At 41.4% G+C, this 18,013-nt stretch overlaps 1 protein-coding gene and 1 long non-coding RNA gene across 2 annotated transcripts in view; one reads left to right on the top strand and one right to left on the bottom strand.

Annotated features, from left to right (window-relative positions):
* Positions 1–357: 357 nt before the first annotated feature.
* The window catches only part of LOC132390284 (gastrula zinc finger protein XlCGF57.1-like), a 67,029-nt gene continuing 49,373 nt past the window's right edge, over positions 358–18,013 (top strand). The window contains exons 1-2 of the mRNA XM_059962897.1: positions 358–404; positions 3,037–4,480. Of these exons, the coding sequence (XP_059818880.1) occupies positions 3,441–4,480 (1,040 nt within the window). The 5' untranslated portion in view covers positions 358–404; positions 3,037–3,440. The remainder of the gene's footprint in view (positions 405–3,036; positions 4,481–18,013) is intronic.
* LOC132390285 (uncharacterized) lies at positions 6,687–12,429 on the bottom strand. Its single transcript, XR_009510843.1, has 3 exons — positions 12,086–12,429; positions 11,814–11,998; positions 6,687–10,281 (listed from the first exon to the last, which is right to left on the bottom strand). It is a non-coding gene; the product is annotated as an uncharacterized LOC132390285 (long non-coding RNA).

Below are 18,013 nucleotides of genomic sequence, written 5' to 3'. Positions count from 1 at the left end.
GTGTACTCCTCTGCTTAGTTGCTGCCTGAACTGCAGAGTTCCTCCAGCATTTTGTATGTGTGTGTCCCTGTATTTCCAGCAACTACAGAATCTCCTGTGTTTTACACCTGCGTTTTACTTTGGCATTAGATACACTTTGATATTGAGTATATTGTTTATGGGAGCCGCTTTCCGCGTTAAACCAGCTGCTGATTTTTCTATATACACGAAAAAAATGAGGTATAGACGTTGAACCGGTGCCTGCAGAAATGTTTAATGGCACCGTGATTACCCATAAGGCGCTGCGTTAAGAATTTCCCAGGCGCCGAAGCACCGATGAAATGCGCAGGCGTCAGCGCTGATGACGTCTACGAGTATCACGCATGCGCGTAGTACACCGAAGGCCTTGAAAATTTCTGGTGCAGGTAAGAAAGTTTCTCTGTGTTTTTATCTTAAACACCGACTTCAGGACAATTCCTGTGAAATCCGGTCACCGTGACCCGCAATCCCGGGATAGTCCTGCTCTCTTCCCTCACTCTCAGTCCCACTATCTGTACACGGACCCCGGGGAGCTTCCGGCTGATGAGGGAATGGGAACCGATGGATCTCTCAGACAGAGCTGAGCTCCAGCTATCTAAATGCAAGGATTAGGAACTCGGAGAAAGGGAACAAAATCTTTTACATCACCAGTTGAGAAAATCGCCTTTGTTCTACGTCCAACTTGTAACAAGAGAAAATCTGCAGATGCTGGAATTCCAAGCAACACGCACAAAAAACTGGAGGAACTCAGCATTAGTACTCTTTTCCACAGATGCTGCCTGGCCTGCTGAGTTCCTCCAGTATTTTGTGTGTGTTGCTTGTTCTACCTCCTCTTGCTCTGGACTTTTCTACCGGTGAGAACATGTTTTGTCCCATTCTCCCTGGGTACGTAATGATATCAAACACCTTTGGCTTGGGCAACAAGTGGCTTTCACATTACAAATATGCCAGACTCCAGTGAGACAGACTACTGCCCTTCCCTTCATATACATTGGCATTGCATTCACTGAGTTCATCACCGTCAGTCATTGGGGGAGGGTTTAGGGGAATATTTTTGTAGAATATAGAAACTGGTGATACCTGTGTGCATTGTGGTGATGCAAAAGTTGCTGGAGAATTTGCAAGTGGGAAGAAGTGGAGTGATATTTGGAAATCTGAATTTTTAAAGTGTAATTTATCAAGCAAACCACATATGGACAAAATGCAAATGCTTTGGTGAGAAAATCCTTCATTACCCATTCCAGGCCTGCTACATAGGTTTTGTGAAAGTGCAGATGAACTTGATCGAACCCAGAGGAGATCAAAGTTCCTGTCAACAGTGATTTGCCAGCTATGAAAATGAATACATCTCTATATAAAATTCACTGTGCACATCTTGTCACTGGATAAAAAAATGCACAGTATCTGCAGACTGATGATTACAAGTTAGAGGGGCTACTGGTGAGAAGGCGGGGAGATCTCCAGTGTCCCTGATGCCCTCACATACAAGGTGTGCATCCAGCTGCAGCTTGTAACCCTGCACTTCAATGAGCTGGAACATGAAATGGATGAATTCCAGATCATCCAGGAGTTGGAGGTGTTGATAGATATGACATGCAGAAAGGTGAGTTACACCCAAGGTGCAGGGCACAGGAAACTGGGTGAGAGTCAGGAAGGGGAATGAGGTTAAATAGGAATCACAGAGTACTCTAGTGGCCATCCCCCACAACAACAGGAAGACTACTTTAGAAGCTGTTGTGGGAATTCCCTGGCAGAGGGCTAATAGAGGATTTGTTAGTTAGGGGAACAGATCAAGAAGTGACTAATATCCTAGTGGTAAGGCTTGCCAGAGGTAGTGGGGGGGCGGGGGGGTGGGCGGTGGTTATGTGGTTAAAGTAAGTTGTAGGGGGAATGGGAGCCAGAATGACAGAACAGATAGTGGAGATGGTGAATTGAATTGAATTGACTTTATTATATACATCCTTCATATAGATGAGGAGTATAAATATTGACATTACATTACCATCTAAATGTGCAATGTTAATTTAAATTGTTTTATAATAATTAGTTTGTATATAGCACAGTCAAGAAAGCATAGGAATCAATTAATCAGTCTGATGGCCTGGTTGAAGATGATGTCCTGCAGCCTGTTGGTCCTTTTGCTGTGGTGCTGTGTGCTGGATGGTAGCAGCAGGAACAGTTTGTGGTTGTGGTGAATTTGGTTCCCGATAACCTTTGTGCCCTTTTTATACAAATCCATACGCCTACCATCCCGGCTCCCATCCAAACTTCATTTAAATAGGGAAACTGAACTCATATTCGCCACTTGTCTTGGCATGTCATTCCACACTCTAACTGTCATTTAAGTAAGGACCTTTTCCATATGTTTCCATTAAATTTTCACATTCCCCTCTTACATATGACCTCTGGTTATTATCCCACCCAACCTCAGTGGGAAAAAAGCTGCTTGCATTTACCGTATCTATACCCTCATAATCGTGTATACTTCTGACAATTTTCCAAAGCAATGTATAATTTCATTGTTTATGTTTAGAGCCTTTTTTACGTGTAGAGGATGATGAGGGACGTAGATCGTGTTCATAGCCAGAGGTTTGTTTTCCCAGGGCTGAAATGTCTAACACGAGGGAGCAGAGTTTTAAGCTGCAAGGAAATAGGTACCGAGGGGATGTCAGGGGTAAGATTTTTACCCGGAGAGTGGTGGGTGCGTGGAATGCACTGCAGGCTATTTGACTGAGAGTGTTTCAGTTACTGTGGGGCCAGGAACCTATCAGCTCAGTGGGAACAGGGATAATACAAATGTCTCTCCAAACTGTGCCAGGCCAGAAATGCTCCATTCTTATAGAGAGAGGCATCTTATAGATACCAGCAGTGTGCCCAGTTAGATGATGAGTTCACTCTCCAACATGTGTTGAACCTCACTGTAACAGTGTGATGTCAGTTCACAGCTTCACAACTCAAGTGATCCCATCTGAAATGTTGTCCTAGACCCACGGATGCATTTTGTTAATCTTTTTACAGGTTCCAAATGACAAGAAATTTCTCTACGGGAATCTAAAATGCACCACGCCAGTTTTGCTGAATCTGTCCAGATATTTAGGAAGTGGAGCAAGGGATTCACTCGATCATCCTTCCTGCTCAGGCTGTGGGGAGGATTTCACTCTATCATCTGACCGACTGGCACGCCTGTCATTTTAAACAGGTGATTCCCATTCATCTGCTCAGACGGTATGAATGGATTCAGATATTTCAGCTAAAGGGACATCAGCAAGTTCACACTGGGACAATGCCATTCACCTGATCTCTGTGTGAGAAGGGATTCAGTAGGTCTTCCCTCCTGTGAACAAACCTGTCAATTCACACTGGGGCAGAGGCCTTTCACCCGCTCAGACTGTGTGAAGGGATTCACTAAGTCATCCACCCTAATGGCTCACCAACGAGTTCACACTGGGGAGAGGCCGTTCACCTGCTCAGACTGTGGGAAAGGCTTCAGCTGCTCATCTAAACTGAAGGTACATCAGAGAATTCACACTGGGGAGCGGCCATTCACCTGCTCAGACTGTGGGAAGGGATTCACTCAGTCATCTGAACTGAAGGTACATCAGAGAGTTCACACTGGCGAGCGGCCGTTCACCTGCTCAGACTGTGGGAAGGGATTCACTCAGTCATCTAAATTGAAGGTACATCAGCAAGTGCACACTGGGGAGAGGCCATTCCCCTGCTCAGACTGTGGGAAGAGATTCACTCAGTCAGCCCACCTACGAGCACACAGGTCAGTTCACACTGGGGAGAGGCTGTTTACCTGTTCATACTGTGGGAAGGGATTCATTTTGTCGACTCAGCTACTGAGACACCAGTCAGCTCACACTGGGGAGAAGCCATACACCTGCTCAGTGTGTGGGAAGGGATTCACTCGGTCATCCGCCCTAATGGCTCACCAGCGGGTTCACACCGGTGAGTGGCCGTTCACCTGCTCGGACTGTGGGAAGAGATTCACTCAGTCATCTCACCTACAAGCACACAGGTCAGTTCACACGGGGGAGCGGCCATTTACTTGCCCGTACTGTGGGGAGGGTTTCACTTTGTCATCTCAGCTACTGAGACACCAGTCAGTACACACTGGGGAGTGGTCGTTCACCTGTTCAGACTGTGGGAAGGGATTCACTCAGTCATCTCAACTGAAAGTACATCAAAGAGTTCACACTGGGGAGCGGCCGTTCAGCTGCTCAGACTGTGGGAAGGGATTCACTTGCTCATCTAAACTGAAGGTACATCAACGAGTTCACACTGGAGAGAGGCCGTTCACATGCTCAGTCTGTGGGAAGCGATTCACTCGGTCATTTCATCTGAAGGTACACCAGCGAGTTCACACTGGGGAGAGGCCGTTCACCTGCTCAGACTGTGGGAAGGGATTCTCTTGCTCATCTCAACTGAAGGTACATCAGCGAGTTCACACTGGAGAGAGGCTGTTCAGTTGCTCAGACTGTGGGAAGGGATTCACACAGTCATCCCACCTACAAGCACACCGGTCAGTACACTCTGGGGAGAAGCCATTCACCTGCTCAAGCCTGAATTATACCTCTGAGTAGGCACTATGGTGTAGCATATGCAGTAGCCCATACATGTTGTCTACACAGTTGTGAGCATTTCTACTTGTGTGTTTGTGTGCCTGCGTTGCTCTGCCAAAACGCTAGTTGGTGTTGGGGTGCTATTCCACTGTGTTGAATTGACTCGAGTGGAGTTGGGAACGATGGCAACTGCTGAGTTCATCTTGTTGGAGTTGGAGCTAATGGATGTTGAACAAGAGTTACTTTTATTGAAATTACTGCAGCGCAGAAAGAGAGAAATTTTTCCATTTCTTTGTGCAGTCCATGACGTCCAAGCCGCTCTTGTGGAAATTTCTTTCCACAAATTTGATGCCATTTTCAAGTCTTTATTGTGTGCCGGTGAAGAGTCGTGCAAATGTACATATTTTCTGACTTCCTCACTTACCCTCTCCTCAATTTGTTCCATTTTCCAACTTTGAAACAACAGGATATGCGTAGGAGGAAACTGGCTGCTGCCAAGTAGATCAATCACAGTTCTTGCTGTCTGTGTCACCACGATGCATAGTTACAGTTTTGGGAATGTGCACATTAGGCTACATTAGGCAAAAGACTCTCTTGGAGGCGCTACATGGAGTCGCTTTCCGGCTTTGCTCTATTCATTTTAAATTTACTTACCACCCCTTTAATATCTTTATCAAAGTGTTTATAACACTTTTATATATTTGAATTTGAATTTTAATCGACTAAAATGGCTTACAGAAGAAGAAAGGCATTAGCTGAAGGCAAGGAAACTGCAATGGAAATGGGAAGAAAGCAGGTGTCTTTGAACAGCCTAAAAAGTTTCAACTTACTTTACAGGCTATCTCGATTCTTTTGGATGAAAAACTTGCTAAAAGGTTTACTACCTTGGAAGTATGGTTAAAGGAGAGTGAAGGTAGGTTGGCAACACTTGAAAAGAAGAACAAAAAACAGCAGTGAGAAATTTCATCGCTTGTAACAGCTTGAAACAGAGATCACAAATTGAATTCTTTGGAAAAGAAATGAACTTTGACCACTCATATATTGGAGCAGAATAAAGTCAAGATTATTGATTTGGAGAGTCGAAGCCACAGACTGAATTTGCGAATAATAGACACAGTGAGGACATTGAGAGCTGGGATCTTACTCATTTTTTTCTCAATTCTGAATGGAGGTCTTTGGCTCAGAGGTTTTTCTTCTCTTCCTGCGCTCGACCGCGCACATCGGGCGCTGAAACCAAAACCGTCGAAAGGGTTAAAACCGCGTCATGTAATTCTACGATGTCACAATGGGAATACTAAGGAGCTCTTCATTCCGATTGCTCATCAGAAAGGAGTTACTGAGCATCAGCATCTTAAGTTTCATTTTGTTGTAGATTTTTGTCCTGAGGTTATGCAAGAAAGATTGCATTTTAAAATGGTGATGTCAGAATTATATCAGAGGAATCTTTGTCCAGCTTTGTTCTAAACATTTCACCTAAGGGTTGCTCTGCCCGACAAATCATTCAAATGCTTTAAATTTGTGAATGAAGCAAAACAATTTCTCGAAGATCTAAGCTTGAACGCAGATGTCTAATGTTTTGAAGATCAATATTTGAGCGTGGATGTCTGTGAAATTTACGGTTCCTTTATGTCTGTGTATCTGGTTTATTAATTAACAACCAGCTTATAGATTTGGACACTTTAGAACTTTGCCCTTGGGTTGATTACAGTCGCACTGTGTTTTGACGTACGGACGTTTATTATGTTTCCACGTTAAAGTTCCTTTAATTTTTCCTTCATTGTTTTACTTTTTTATTTTTAGTTGTTTGCTTTTGAAAATCATTAAGACTTTGATTTGCTGATTATTTCCTTTTTCTTGAAATATTATTAAAATTGTATTTTGTGTCATTTTTAAGACCTTTCCTTTTAAAATGGTCTGCAATTGGCTGTTTTTTCTCTAACATCTGCTTGACATTCCTCTCGTAATGTTTTGACAATGGGTGGTTTGTTTCTAATTTTTTTTTATTTTGAGAGATTTGCCCTCAAGGGAGACAAGGGTAGGGAGGTTCTTAGATAGTTGTTTGGCTGTCTATTGGCCAGGTTTTTGGTCTTTGTGGTTTGGGGTGGGGGGGTGGGGTAGGGCTATTTTTAGTCTAGTATTTTTTTCTTTTTGGCTGAACTGAAACTACAAAAATGTCTGTATTTTCGTAACTTCCGTTTCCTCTTTAAACTATTTTCCATCTTCCTGATTCGTGAGTTTCCTATGCAATATGGTTAACCCTTTACATACTACATTGTTTATTTAAGGAAAATGGATATTCCTAATTAATTTTGTCATTATTAATTTTGTTTCATGGAATACGAACGGTTTGAATCATCCAATTAAATGGAAGAATATTTTTTGAGTTTTTCATAGACTGAATGTTCAGATTATTTTTGCGCAGGAGACTCATCTGATTAAGGAGGGTAATCAGCGCTTCCTTAGTTTTCGGAAAGGCCAACAGTTTTGCTCTAACTCATCGACTAAGGTGAAAGGTGTTTCTTTTTTTTATAGACTCCTAGATTTCATTTGTTCACTATGATACAATTTCAGACCAATATGATAGACTTCTATTAAACACCGGTTAACTTTATGACAATAAATTAGTTTTGGTTAATATTTATGCACTAAATACTGACTATACTGAATTTAAGCACTTTTTTGCATTTCTTCCCAATTTATATGAATATATGGTAATAATGGGTGGAGATTTTAATTGATGTCTGAAACGTATGATGGATAAGTCTGTGCCTAATCAGGTACTTACAAACAAATCTGCTATTTTTATTAATTCCTTCTTAGTTGACTCTGGAATTTTAGAAATTAGGAGGTTTTTACATCCTAATGAAAAAGAGTTCTCTTTTTTCTCATGTATATCATAATTACTCTAGATTCCTTTACACCTTTATTGATTTTCGATTAGTTTCATTTGTCACTGCCTGTGAATATGATAACATTGCCATTTCCGATCATGCACCTTTGAAATGATCAGTTAAGTTAACTGATGTAACCTTTGGTACCAAACAATGGCGGTTCAACTCTATTTTACTTCAGGGCTTAAATTTTATTAATTTCATTAAAGAACAGATTGCTTTTTTCTTTTCAACTAACTCAATGGAAGAAATTTTAAGTGGGATATCACGCGATGCCTTTAAAACATATATCCGAGGGTAAATTATTTCACACTCTGCTGGATTGAAAAAAAAATAATTTCAAATTAATAATGAAATACGTACATTGGTTGATAAGATTAAAGAAATTGATAGAAATTATTCTATTGCTCCCCATTTGATGCTTTATAAAGAGAGAGTTGAACTTCAGATGCAACATCATTTGTTATTAACATCCCTGATTGAAAATCAGTTACTTTATATATTTGTTGATAAATTGGGTAAATTATTGGCTAACCAATTAAAAGCTGCTTTAGCGAAACTTCAGATTAATAGGGTTCTTAAACAGGATGATACTTTGACGGTTGACCATGACGAAATTAACAAATTTTTTCAAGAATTTTATACCAATTTATACCAATCAGAATTTCCTGAGGATTCTATCATAATGCATGAATTTTTCAGGAAATTAAATATTCTGAAATTATCAGTTGATGAACATTTAGTATTAGACACACCCATTACTGAAGAGGAAATAAAGAAAGCAATTTATTCAATGAATTCTGGTAAAGCACCTGGTCCGGATGAGTATACAGCTGAATTTTTAAAATCTTTTTCCGGTTTACTTTCTCCCTGGTTAGGTAAAATTTTTAAAGATGCTTTATTTGTACATAAGTTACCACAAACATTTTATGAAGCATCAATTTATTTAATTCCCAAAAATGATAAATGATCTCACTGAATGTGCAACAGACAGAAAAATATCTTTGTGAATGTTGTATCTAAAATCCTTTCTCAAATATTAGCAATTAGATTGGTGAAGATATTGCCACAAATTGTCTCCGAGCATCAGACAGGATTTATTAAAAATCATTATACACATTTTAATGTTTGGAGGTTAATGAACATTGTATACATGACTTTATCTAAGACACCAGAATGTGTTATCTCGGTCGATGCCGAGACGGCGTTTGATACATTTGAATGGGAATATTTGTTTAAAATACTAGAGAAATTTACTTTTAGCCCAAAATTTATATCTTGGATGCAATTGATATAACATATACCTTTGGCGTCTGTTTCACTAATAATCAGAGATCCCCTTTCTTTAGGCTTTTCCAAGGTACTAGACAAGGCTGTCCCTTACTATCAGATATTGGCCTGGAGCCCTTGGCAATTGCTATTCATGATTCATCCAATATATTTGGTGTTACTCATGGGAATGGGACGCGTAAAGTATCACAATATGCAGATAACCTGTCGCTAGATATTTCTAATCCAGAGTAAACCATTCCTGCAGTAATAACACATCTTGCACAGTTTAGTAGTTTTTCTGCTTATAAACTGAATCTTAATAAAAGTGCTTTCCCCATTAAATAGGCAAGTCTCAATTTACAGACAGTTACCATTTAGATTGCTTGCTGATTATTTTATTTATTTGGGTGTTAAAATTACTAAGAAGCAGAACGATTTATTTAAAGTTAATGTTTACCCTTAATTGATCAGTCTAAACAATTGTTTACTAAATGGTCCCCATTGTCCTTATCCTTGATTGGTTCCATTAATGCTATTAAGATGATTATTTTACCTAAATTTCAGTACCTATTTCAGGCAGTATCAATTTTTATCTGTAACATTTTTTTAATATTATTGATTCTAAAATTTCTGCATATGGATGGCAGAATAGAAATCCCAGGTTAAATTAGAAATAGTTACAGAAATCAAAAAAGGAAGGAGGCTTGGTTTTGCCGGATCATAGTTTTTATTATCGGGCAATTAATGTTCGATATTTAATGTTTTGGACACAAGAGTTGGATGAACCTTGAGCGTGAGTCTCGACAGGAGTTTTCATTGGCTTCTATGTTAGGGGCTGTGGTTCCCTTTGCACTTACTAAATTTAATAAGCAAATGGTAATTACAATAAGTAAGCATACAATAGGAATATGGTTTCAATTTTGGTACGTTTTTGGACCAAATAAATATATACTGTCAAGTTCTATTATATCTATTTTTTTTCTTTCAACCATTTAAATTGATCAAGCTTTTCTTTTATTGCAAACAAAGGGAAAATTATGTTTTCGTGACTTATTTATGGATGATTGTTTTATTTCTTTTGAACAACTTTCTAATATATATAATTCGCCTAGATCACACTTTTTCTGATATTTACAGATTAGAAACTTTTTGAATGTTATTTTACCTTCTGTTCCGATATCACATCGAATTGAAGTTACGGGGGAAAAAAGTTCAAATCCACATCAGAAGAGTTTATTATCATTTATTTATGATTTAATTATGAAAATACACTTGGATACTTCTGATAAAATTAAGAATGAGTGGGAAAGAGAACTTCGGATACCTTTACCTATGCAGAAATGGGAGAAAATTCTTGAACTAGAAAATACCTCTTCAGTGTGTGTCAGACATGCCTTCATGCAATTTAAGGTGGTTCATCGGGCTCATATGTCCAAGGATAAGTTTGCTCATTTTTACTGCCATTAAATCCTGTTTCTGATGGATGTAATTCCGAGGTAGCTTCCTTGACACATATGTTCTGGTCTTGTCCTCCTCTAAAAAAATATTGGAAGGATATTTTGAGATATTATCTCAGTAGTTCTGCGTATTCATTTACAACCACATCCTACTACTGCAATTTTTGGACGACCGATGATGGACTCTAGTCATTTATCCTCGTCAGCTTGTCGTCTAATTGCATTTGTTACATTAATGGCCAGCAGATCTACTTTACTTAAATGGAAAGGTTCCAATCTCCCTACTACATTTGAATGGTTTTCCCAAACCATAGCATGTCTAAACTTGGAAAAAATTAGGAGTGGTACTGTGGATCCTTCGGTTGAATCTGAAGAGACTTTGAGGCCATTTATTCAATATTTTCATATGATTTAAGTTGACCCTTTCCGAATCTTGTGTAATAAGTTTTTGTTCTTGTATAGACAAGCGGAGTTAACGCCAAATAATTTCAGCCGATGTAATATGACAGCCCAATTCTGTCTTTTTTAAAGTTTAGTGTTTTTTCTAGTTTACGATTTTTTTCACCTTATATAATATCTCTTTCATGGTTAGTTGCTATGAGATTAGGAGGTTAAACTATATTTGTCATTTGAAATCTGTGCTTTTACGTGTCAACCGTTATTAATGTAATCCCGATCTCTTTGTATCGTTATATAATTGCTATGCTTATTAAATTTGAAACTTAATAAAAAGATTGAAAAAGAAAAGGAAACTGGCTGCTACTAAGTGGACCAATCACAGTTCTTGTCGTCTGCGTCGCTGTGATGCGTAGTTGCATTTTTAGGTATGTGCACATTAGGCTACGGCATACAGTACAGCCGAGGGTGCAGCGTCGGGTACGCGGCCAAGTAGAGCCTACGGCGTAGACTCGACGGAGAAGAATAATTCTGGCTTCAATGTGTGGGAAGGGATTCACTTTGTCATTTCAACTACAGAGACACAAGCGAGTTCACACTGGGTAGAGACTAATCACCTGTGCAGACTTTATCAGGAGATTTTCACAGCCAAATCAACCAATCATTCAGTACACACTGTGGAGAGGTTGTTCATCTGCTGTGAATGAGGGAAGCTATTCACTCATTCATCTAACCTTACGTAACGATCGCTTCAGCTGGCAGTTTAATATACGGGGTGATAGCCCCCCCCCCCCCCCCCCCCCAGCCCGAGCAAACTTAGGAAATCTCATTTGGGTGAATGCTGTGTTATGTTTCCCATGGTACAGATCAGTACCCCGAAGTAACAAACGATGCACAATATGCAATTAAACGATTGAGCTCTATAATACTTATTTTGATTACAGGGTTAGTAAAGAAACTGAAAAAAAAGAAAAAGGGCCCGCTCTCTCCATTCACGTCTTCTCATCTCTCGCCAGCAAAAAACCGTGAAAATCTCTCTTCCAGACTCACAAGAAAGAATATTTCTGTCATTGCATAGCCCCACACTCGAAAACCCTATTTCCTCTAGTCTTACCCTAAACATTGCTGCCACAGAGAAACCATTACCTCAGCAGCGAAACATTACAGAGAGGCCGTTACTTTAGCAGTGAAACCTTACTGTGTGTTACACTTACCACACACTACCGGTTCACACTGGGAGAACGTTTCAATGAGCTGCATGCTGAATATTTATTCATCAGCGTTGCTGAATGCAAATTCGAGAGTGAGTGTCGGTGCTGAACTCTGCAATTATTGCTGCTGCTCACCAGGCATGTGAGGAGTTTCTTCTGCTGCATAGTCACCTTTAATGGGACTAGACCTGTGACAAATAAATCAACTCTATATTAAACACTGTCTCCGGTGCTTAGTGAATTTATAACACACCTAGTGTACAGCAGAGAGTCACCTCAGGCCGGCTGGACCTTGCCAATGATTCTGTTCCACAGCAGATCTTTCAAATCCTCCCCTGTTGTTCACCTCTCACTGTCCATGTGAATGAGTTCCAAACAGTCACCACTCTGTGGGTGAAGAGGTTCCCCTTGAATTTCCTGCAGACTGAAGAAGTCGAGCTGACTGCAGTTCTGCCTGAGATGTTCTTCGCCCCTCAAATTTCTATGCATCACAAAGAGGAAGTAGAATTTTAAAGCTAAGGTGACAAAACCGTGGCTGTTAAGAAAAACCAAAGAGAGGGCATAGAGCAAAAATCACTAGTATGTTGAAGGATTGAGAAGATTTTAAAAACCAACAGAATGCAACTAAAATAATTAAGAAGGAAAAGATGGGACACTTCAGTGAGCTAGCCGGTAATATTAAAGAGGATACCAAATGTTTCTTCAGGTAATTATAGTGTAAAAGAAAGGGAGAAGCGGATGACGAACCACTGAAAAATTATGATGGAGAGGTAGTAATGGGCTCGGAGTGCAAGGTCATGCCAGATGAACTGAATAAGTCTTGTACATCACTCATCTCTCGAAGACACCGGCAGGAATACGGAAGTACCAGATGTCAGTGGTCAGAATGTGTGAAGTTACGCTACTCGGGAGAAGGTTCTTGGAAACAGAGATGGTCTGAAGGTAAACAGGTCACCTATACCATATGATATACACCCCAGAGATCTGAAGGAGGTGGCTGAAGAGATGTGGAGGCATTAGCAATGATTTTTCGAGGATCGTTAAGGAAATAAAATCCTAAGAAGTTTTTTTCCACCTTCACTACTCCCCCTCTCGCAGTTTCACCTATCACCGACCACTTACTCTACCCTTTTCACCCCCGCACTTCTTCCTCGGACGTCTCATGTTTTCCCCCCCAGTCCTGATGAAGGGTCTCGGCCCGAAACGTCGACTGTTTACCATTTCCCATATATGCTGCCTGGCCTCCTAGGGTCCTCCAGCATTTTGTGTATGTGTTGCTTGGATTCCCAGCATCCACAGAACGTTGCAGTTGATACTGATAAGAGACAGATAGTTTAGAGCAAAGCTGCAGTCTGTAAAAGGTCTTCGATAGGTTTGGAGAACGGACAACGAAGTCGTGGATGAGATGTATGGAATTGTACAGTGTATGCAAATGTACGGTCATGTACAATTGTGGAAGGAATAAGGGCGTAGAGAAAAAATAAATAAATGGGAGAAATTTCAAAAATCAGAGGTGCATAAATACTTGGGAGTCCTTGAGCAGGAGTCCTTAAAGGTTTGCTTGCAGATTGAATCGATGAAGGATGACAACTGGAATGCTAGCATATAATAACAAGGGCGTGACACTGTAGCTTTAAAACGCATTGGTCAAATCGCTCTTGGTGAATTGTGAACAGTTTACAATCTGCGAAAACAGATGTGCTCGTATTGGAGCGGGTCCGGAGAACGTTCACGGGAATGCCTTCTGCCGACTGCGTAGGATGACGAGTCTATCGGGACCCTGAGGACTTGCGGAAACTCTGTGGTGGTTTCTTTTCAACTTATAGTCTGTTAACATCTTTGGACTATTTTTACTGTACCCATGGTCTGTTTTTTTTTTAATCAATTTGATGTTGTCTACACTGTTGTAACTATACATTAGATATAACTATGTGTAACTATGTGGTTTTGTGTAGGTCTTGTAGCTTTAGTTTTTGGTTTGTTGGGTGGTAGAGTTGGTCTCTTGGTGTGTCTGGGTCGTCTTGTTTTGTCTGGTGGGTTTGGTTCTCCCTTCCGGGAAACGCGCTAAGAAGGTAGCGCGATATTAATACGCAGCCGCCTCTCTGGACTCTGAAATTGGGGATTACCAAACATTATGTAGATTTTCTAGTGCAGTCTGTTTTGTCGTGTGCTTTTTGTGATATCATTCTGGAGAACATTCTGGAGAGACTTTAGTAATGCAGCTCTGGCGTCATTTCCGCCCGGAGAGGGCGGGCGCTAAGGATTAAATGCCAGCGCCGCGAAGTTTGAATAAACTAGTCTCAAAATGACTTACCGAATGCTCTGCATGTAGTACATCGCTACATTGGTGACCCCGACGGTCCAAACGGAATTTGGACCAAAGATGACCGACTCTTCATCTATTCACGCCGTTTCCACTGAATCCAGCAACGCTGCGAATTATTGTTGGACACTTAAGCGAAAAGCCTCGGATACTGAGTACAAATGAAAACCATTACCAAAATATTTTTAACTTAGTTGCACTATTGCAAAGCATCAGCACCATTATGCAATTAAATATAATATATTCAATAAAATATAATTTGTCGTTTTTCCAAATTCCTACCTGATACAAGTAGTCTGAAATTATATTTGTGCTAATCGTCAAGCAGTCTATCATAAACAAAACAATTCTGTGGAAGCAACACTTTAAAAAAATATTGTCCAGTGAGATGATAGGACAGTTAGTCTGAGCTCAGTGGTCAGGAATATGTCCGGGTATATTAAGGGTGAGTGTTTTGGGTACTGTAATTGGGGAGGATGATGAAGTAGGATAAAGTCAGCAGGATTCCTTTACAGGAAATAGTGTCTGACAAATCTCTTGGAATATTTTGAGGAAATAACAGGCAAGATAGATAAAGCAGAGGCAGTGGATGTTGTTTGCTTGGATTTTCAGATGATCTTTAACAAGGTACCCCATGCAAGGCTAGTTGAGAGAGCAAGGAGGCATGGGATCCAAGAGGACGTTGCTTTGTGGATCCAGAACTGGCTTGCCACAGAATGCAAAGAGTGGTTGTAGTCGGGTCATATTCTGCATGGAGGTCGGTGATCAGTGGGGTGCCTCAGGGATCGGTTCTGGGACCCCTACTCTTTCTGATTTTTATAATTGACCTGAATGAGGAAGTGGAGGGATGGTTTATTAATTTTGCTAATGCCACAAATGTTGTGGGTGCTGTGGATCGTGTGGAAGGATGATAGAGGTTACAGTGGGACATTGACAGGATGCAAAACTGGGCTGAGAAGTGGCAGATGGAGTTCAACCTAGATAAGTGTGAGGTTGTTCATTTTGATGGGGCAAATATGATGGCAGAATATAGCATTAATGGTAAGACTCTTGACAGTGTGCAGAATCAAAGGGATCTTGGGGTTCCAGTCCATAGGACACTCAAAGCTGCAACACAAGTTGACTCCGTGGTTAAGAAGTCGTACGGTGCATTGGCCTTCATCCACCATTGGACTGAGTTTAAAAGTCGTGACTTACTGTTGCAGCTATATAGGACCCTGATCAGACGCATTTTGGAATATAGTGCGCAGTCCTGGTCGCCTCACTACAGGAAGGACGTGGAAGCCATAGAAATGTTGCTGAGGCGATTTACAACGATGTTGCCTGGATTGAGGAGAATTCCTTATGAGAAGAAGTTGAATGAACTCGGCCCTTTCTCCTTGGAGTGACGGTGGATGAGAGATGACCTGATAGAGGTGTACAAGATGATGAGAGGCATCGATCATGGGGTTTGTCAGAGGCTTTTCCCCAGGGCTGAAATGACTACACGAGAGGGCACAGTTTAAATGTGCTTGGAGGTAGGTACAGAGGAGATGTCAGGGGTAAGATTTTTACGCAGAGAGTGGTGAGTGTGTGGAATGGTCTGCCGGTGGTGGTGGTGGAGGCCGAAATGAGAGGGTCTTTTAAAAGACTCCTGGATAGGTATATGGAGCTCAGAAAAATAGAGGGCTATGAGTAAGCCTAGGTATTTCAAAGGTTTGGCACAGCTTTGTGGGACGAAGGGCCTATACTGTGCTGCAAGATTTTCATGTTTCTATGTTTCCAAGTTGCTGCATGTGAGGCTGCCTAACAAGATGACAGCTCATGGAATTACAGGAAAGAGACGTGTTTGGATCGAAGATTGGCTGACTGACAAGGGAGAAAGCGTCAGAATAATATGGGCATTTCTGTTTTGCTGTCGTATCTCATGGTGTTCTGTAGGGGTCAGTATTGAGACCGCATCGTTTCATGTTAAATCTGAATGATATGGATGACGGCATTGATACCTTGGTGACGAACTTTGCAGTTGATACAAGGATACGTACGGGGCAGGTAGTTTCGAGAGAAGTGGGAGTCTGCAGAAAGACTTCGATAGGTTTGGAGAACAGGCAACGAAGTGGCGGATGTAACACGGTGTATGCAAGGGAACGGTCATGTACAATTTGTAGAAGGAATAGGGGCGTAGAAAAAAAATGGGAGAAAATTCAAAAATCAGAAGAGCATAGGTACTTGGGAGTCCTTGAGCAGGAGTCCCTGTTGGTTTGCTTGCAGATTGTGTTGATTAAGGATGGCAACAGTAATGTTAGCATATAATAGCAAGGATGTGACACTAGCTTTAAAACGCATTGGTCAGATCGCTCGGTGTATTGTGAGTTGTTTCCGACCTGTTATCTGAGAAAATGCTACTCTCGTATTGGAGCTGGTCCGGAGAAGTTTCACGAGGGTGATTCCAGGAATGCAATGGTTAAGTATGAGGAGCATTAGACGGCTTTGACCCTGTACTCGCTGGTCTGGAAGAGAGAGAGGGGATCTCAATGAAGACTATTAAATATTGAAAGGCATAGACAGAGTGGCTGTGAAGAAGATGCACCCTGTACTGTGTGAATCTGGGACCAGAGGACAGCCCTCAATGTATAGGGCATCCACTGACAGCAGAGATGAGGAGGAATTTTAATCTTTAGAATTCATTCCCATGAACGGAGTAGCGGTCAAGTCATTGAGTGTATTTTAAATGGATGTTGAAAGATTATGGGGAGAAGGCAGGAGAATGGGGTTGAGAGATAATCAATTGGACACGAAGGAATGGCGGAGCAGACTCGATTGGCTGAGCAGCCTCTGTCCGATATCTCATGGCTCATGGTCTGAAGAAGAGGCCAATGAGGTTTCATTAGGATTAGAGTATTCGCGCCTGGATTATTGTATTCAGTTTTGGTCATTCTGCACAAAATGCTGGTGGAACACAGCAGGCCAGGCAACATGTAATGGGAGAAGCACTGTCGACTTTTCGGGCCGAGACCCTTCGTCACTGACAGTGCTTCTGACAGTGCCACCAGCATTTTGTGTGTGTTGTTTGAATTTCCAGCAGCTGCAGATTTCCTCCTGTTTGGTCATTCTGCTACAGGAGAGAGGACGTCATGCTGGAATGAGTGCAGGGGAGGTTTACGAGAATGGTGCCGGTACTCGAGGGACTGAGTTCTGGAGAGAGGTTGGACAGGTTGGGATTTCACACCTTGAAGTGCAGGAGATTGAGGTGACCTTATGCAGGCGTTCCAAACCATGAGGGTACAGAAATGGGGTATATGCGCAGTCCTTTTCCCCACCTTTGTGGAATCAACAATCAGAGAGCACTGGTTTAAGTTGAGAGAGGATTGATTTAATACGGATCCCAGAGGGAAATTATTAATCCACTCTCCCTTCCGGTTCATTGTTTAACTAACACGATGAGCGCACTCTCAGGTTGGAGGAGCAACACCTCATATTACATCCGGGTAGTTTACTCCTCAATGACATGAACATCGATATCTTTAACTTCTACCTCTACCTTTTTTTTTCATCAACCCACACGCCCGTCTCCTCCATCCTGTCTCCACTCTTCCCCACTGCGGATTGTCTCTCTCTCGTTCCGCTTTTACTTTTTCCCCCCATTATCCACTCTCCTATCCTATCAGATTCCTTTTTGTTCAACCCTTTGCATTTTCCACTTGCCAGCTCACAGCGTCTCACTTCATCTCCCTCCTCCCCCACCCACTCACCTTCACTTTTATCAGGCTTCACCTATCACCTACCAGCTTGGACACTTTCCACTCCCCGCACCATCTTATTCCGGCTTCTCCGCACTTCCAGTCCCGATGAAGGGTCTCGGCAGGAAATCTCTGTTTTGCTTTATCCCCCTCTATAGAAG

The sequence above is a fragment of the Hypanus sabinus genome, unplaced genomic scaffold, assembly GCF_030144855.1.
Source record: "Hypanus sabinus isolate sHypSab1 unplaced genomic scaffold, sHypSab1.hap1 scaffold_830, whole genome shotgun sequence".
Classification (NCBI taxonomy): Eukaryota; Metazoa; Chordata; class Chondrichthyes; order Myliobatiformes; family Dasyatidae; genus Hypanus; species Hypanus sabinus.
The sequence above is the reverse complement of the archived record's forward strand: the minus strand, read 5'-3'. Positions and strand labels throughout refer to the sequence as shown.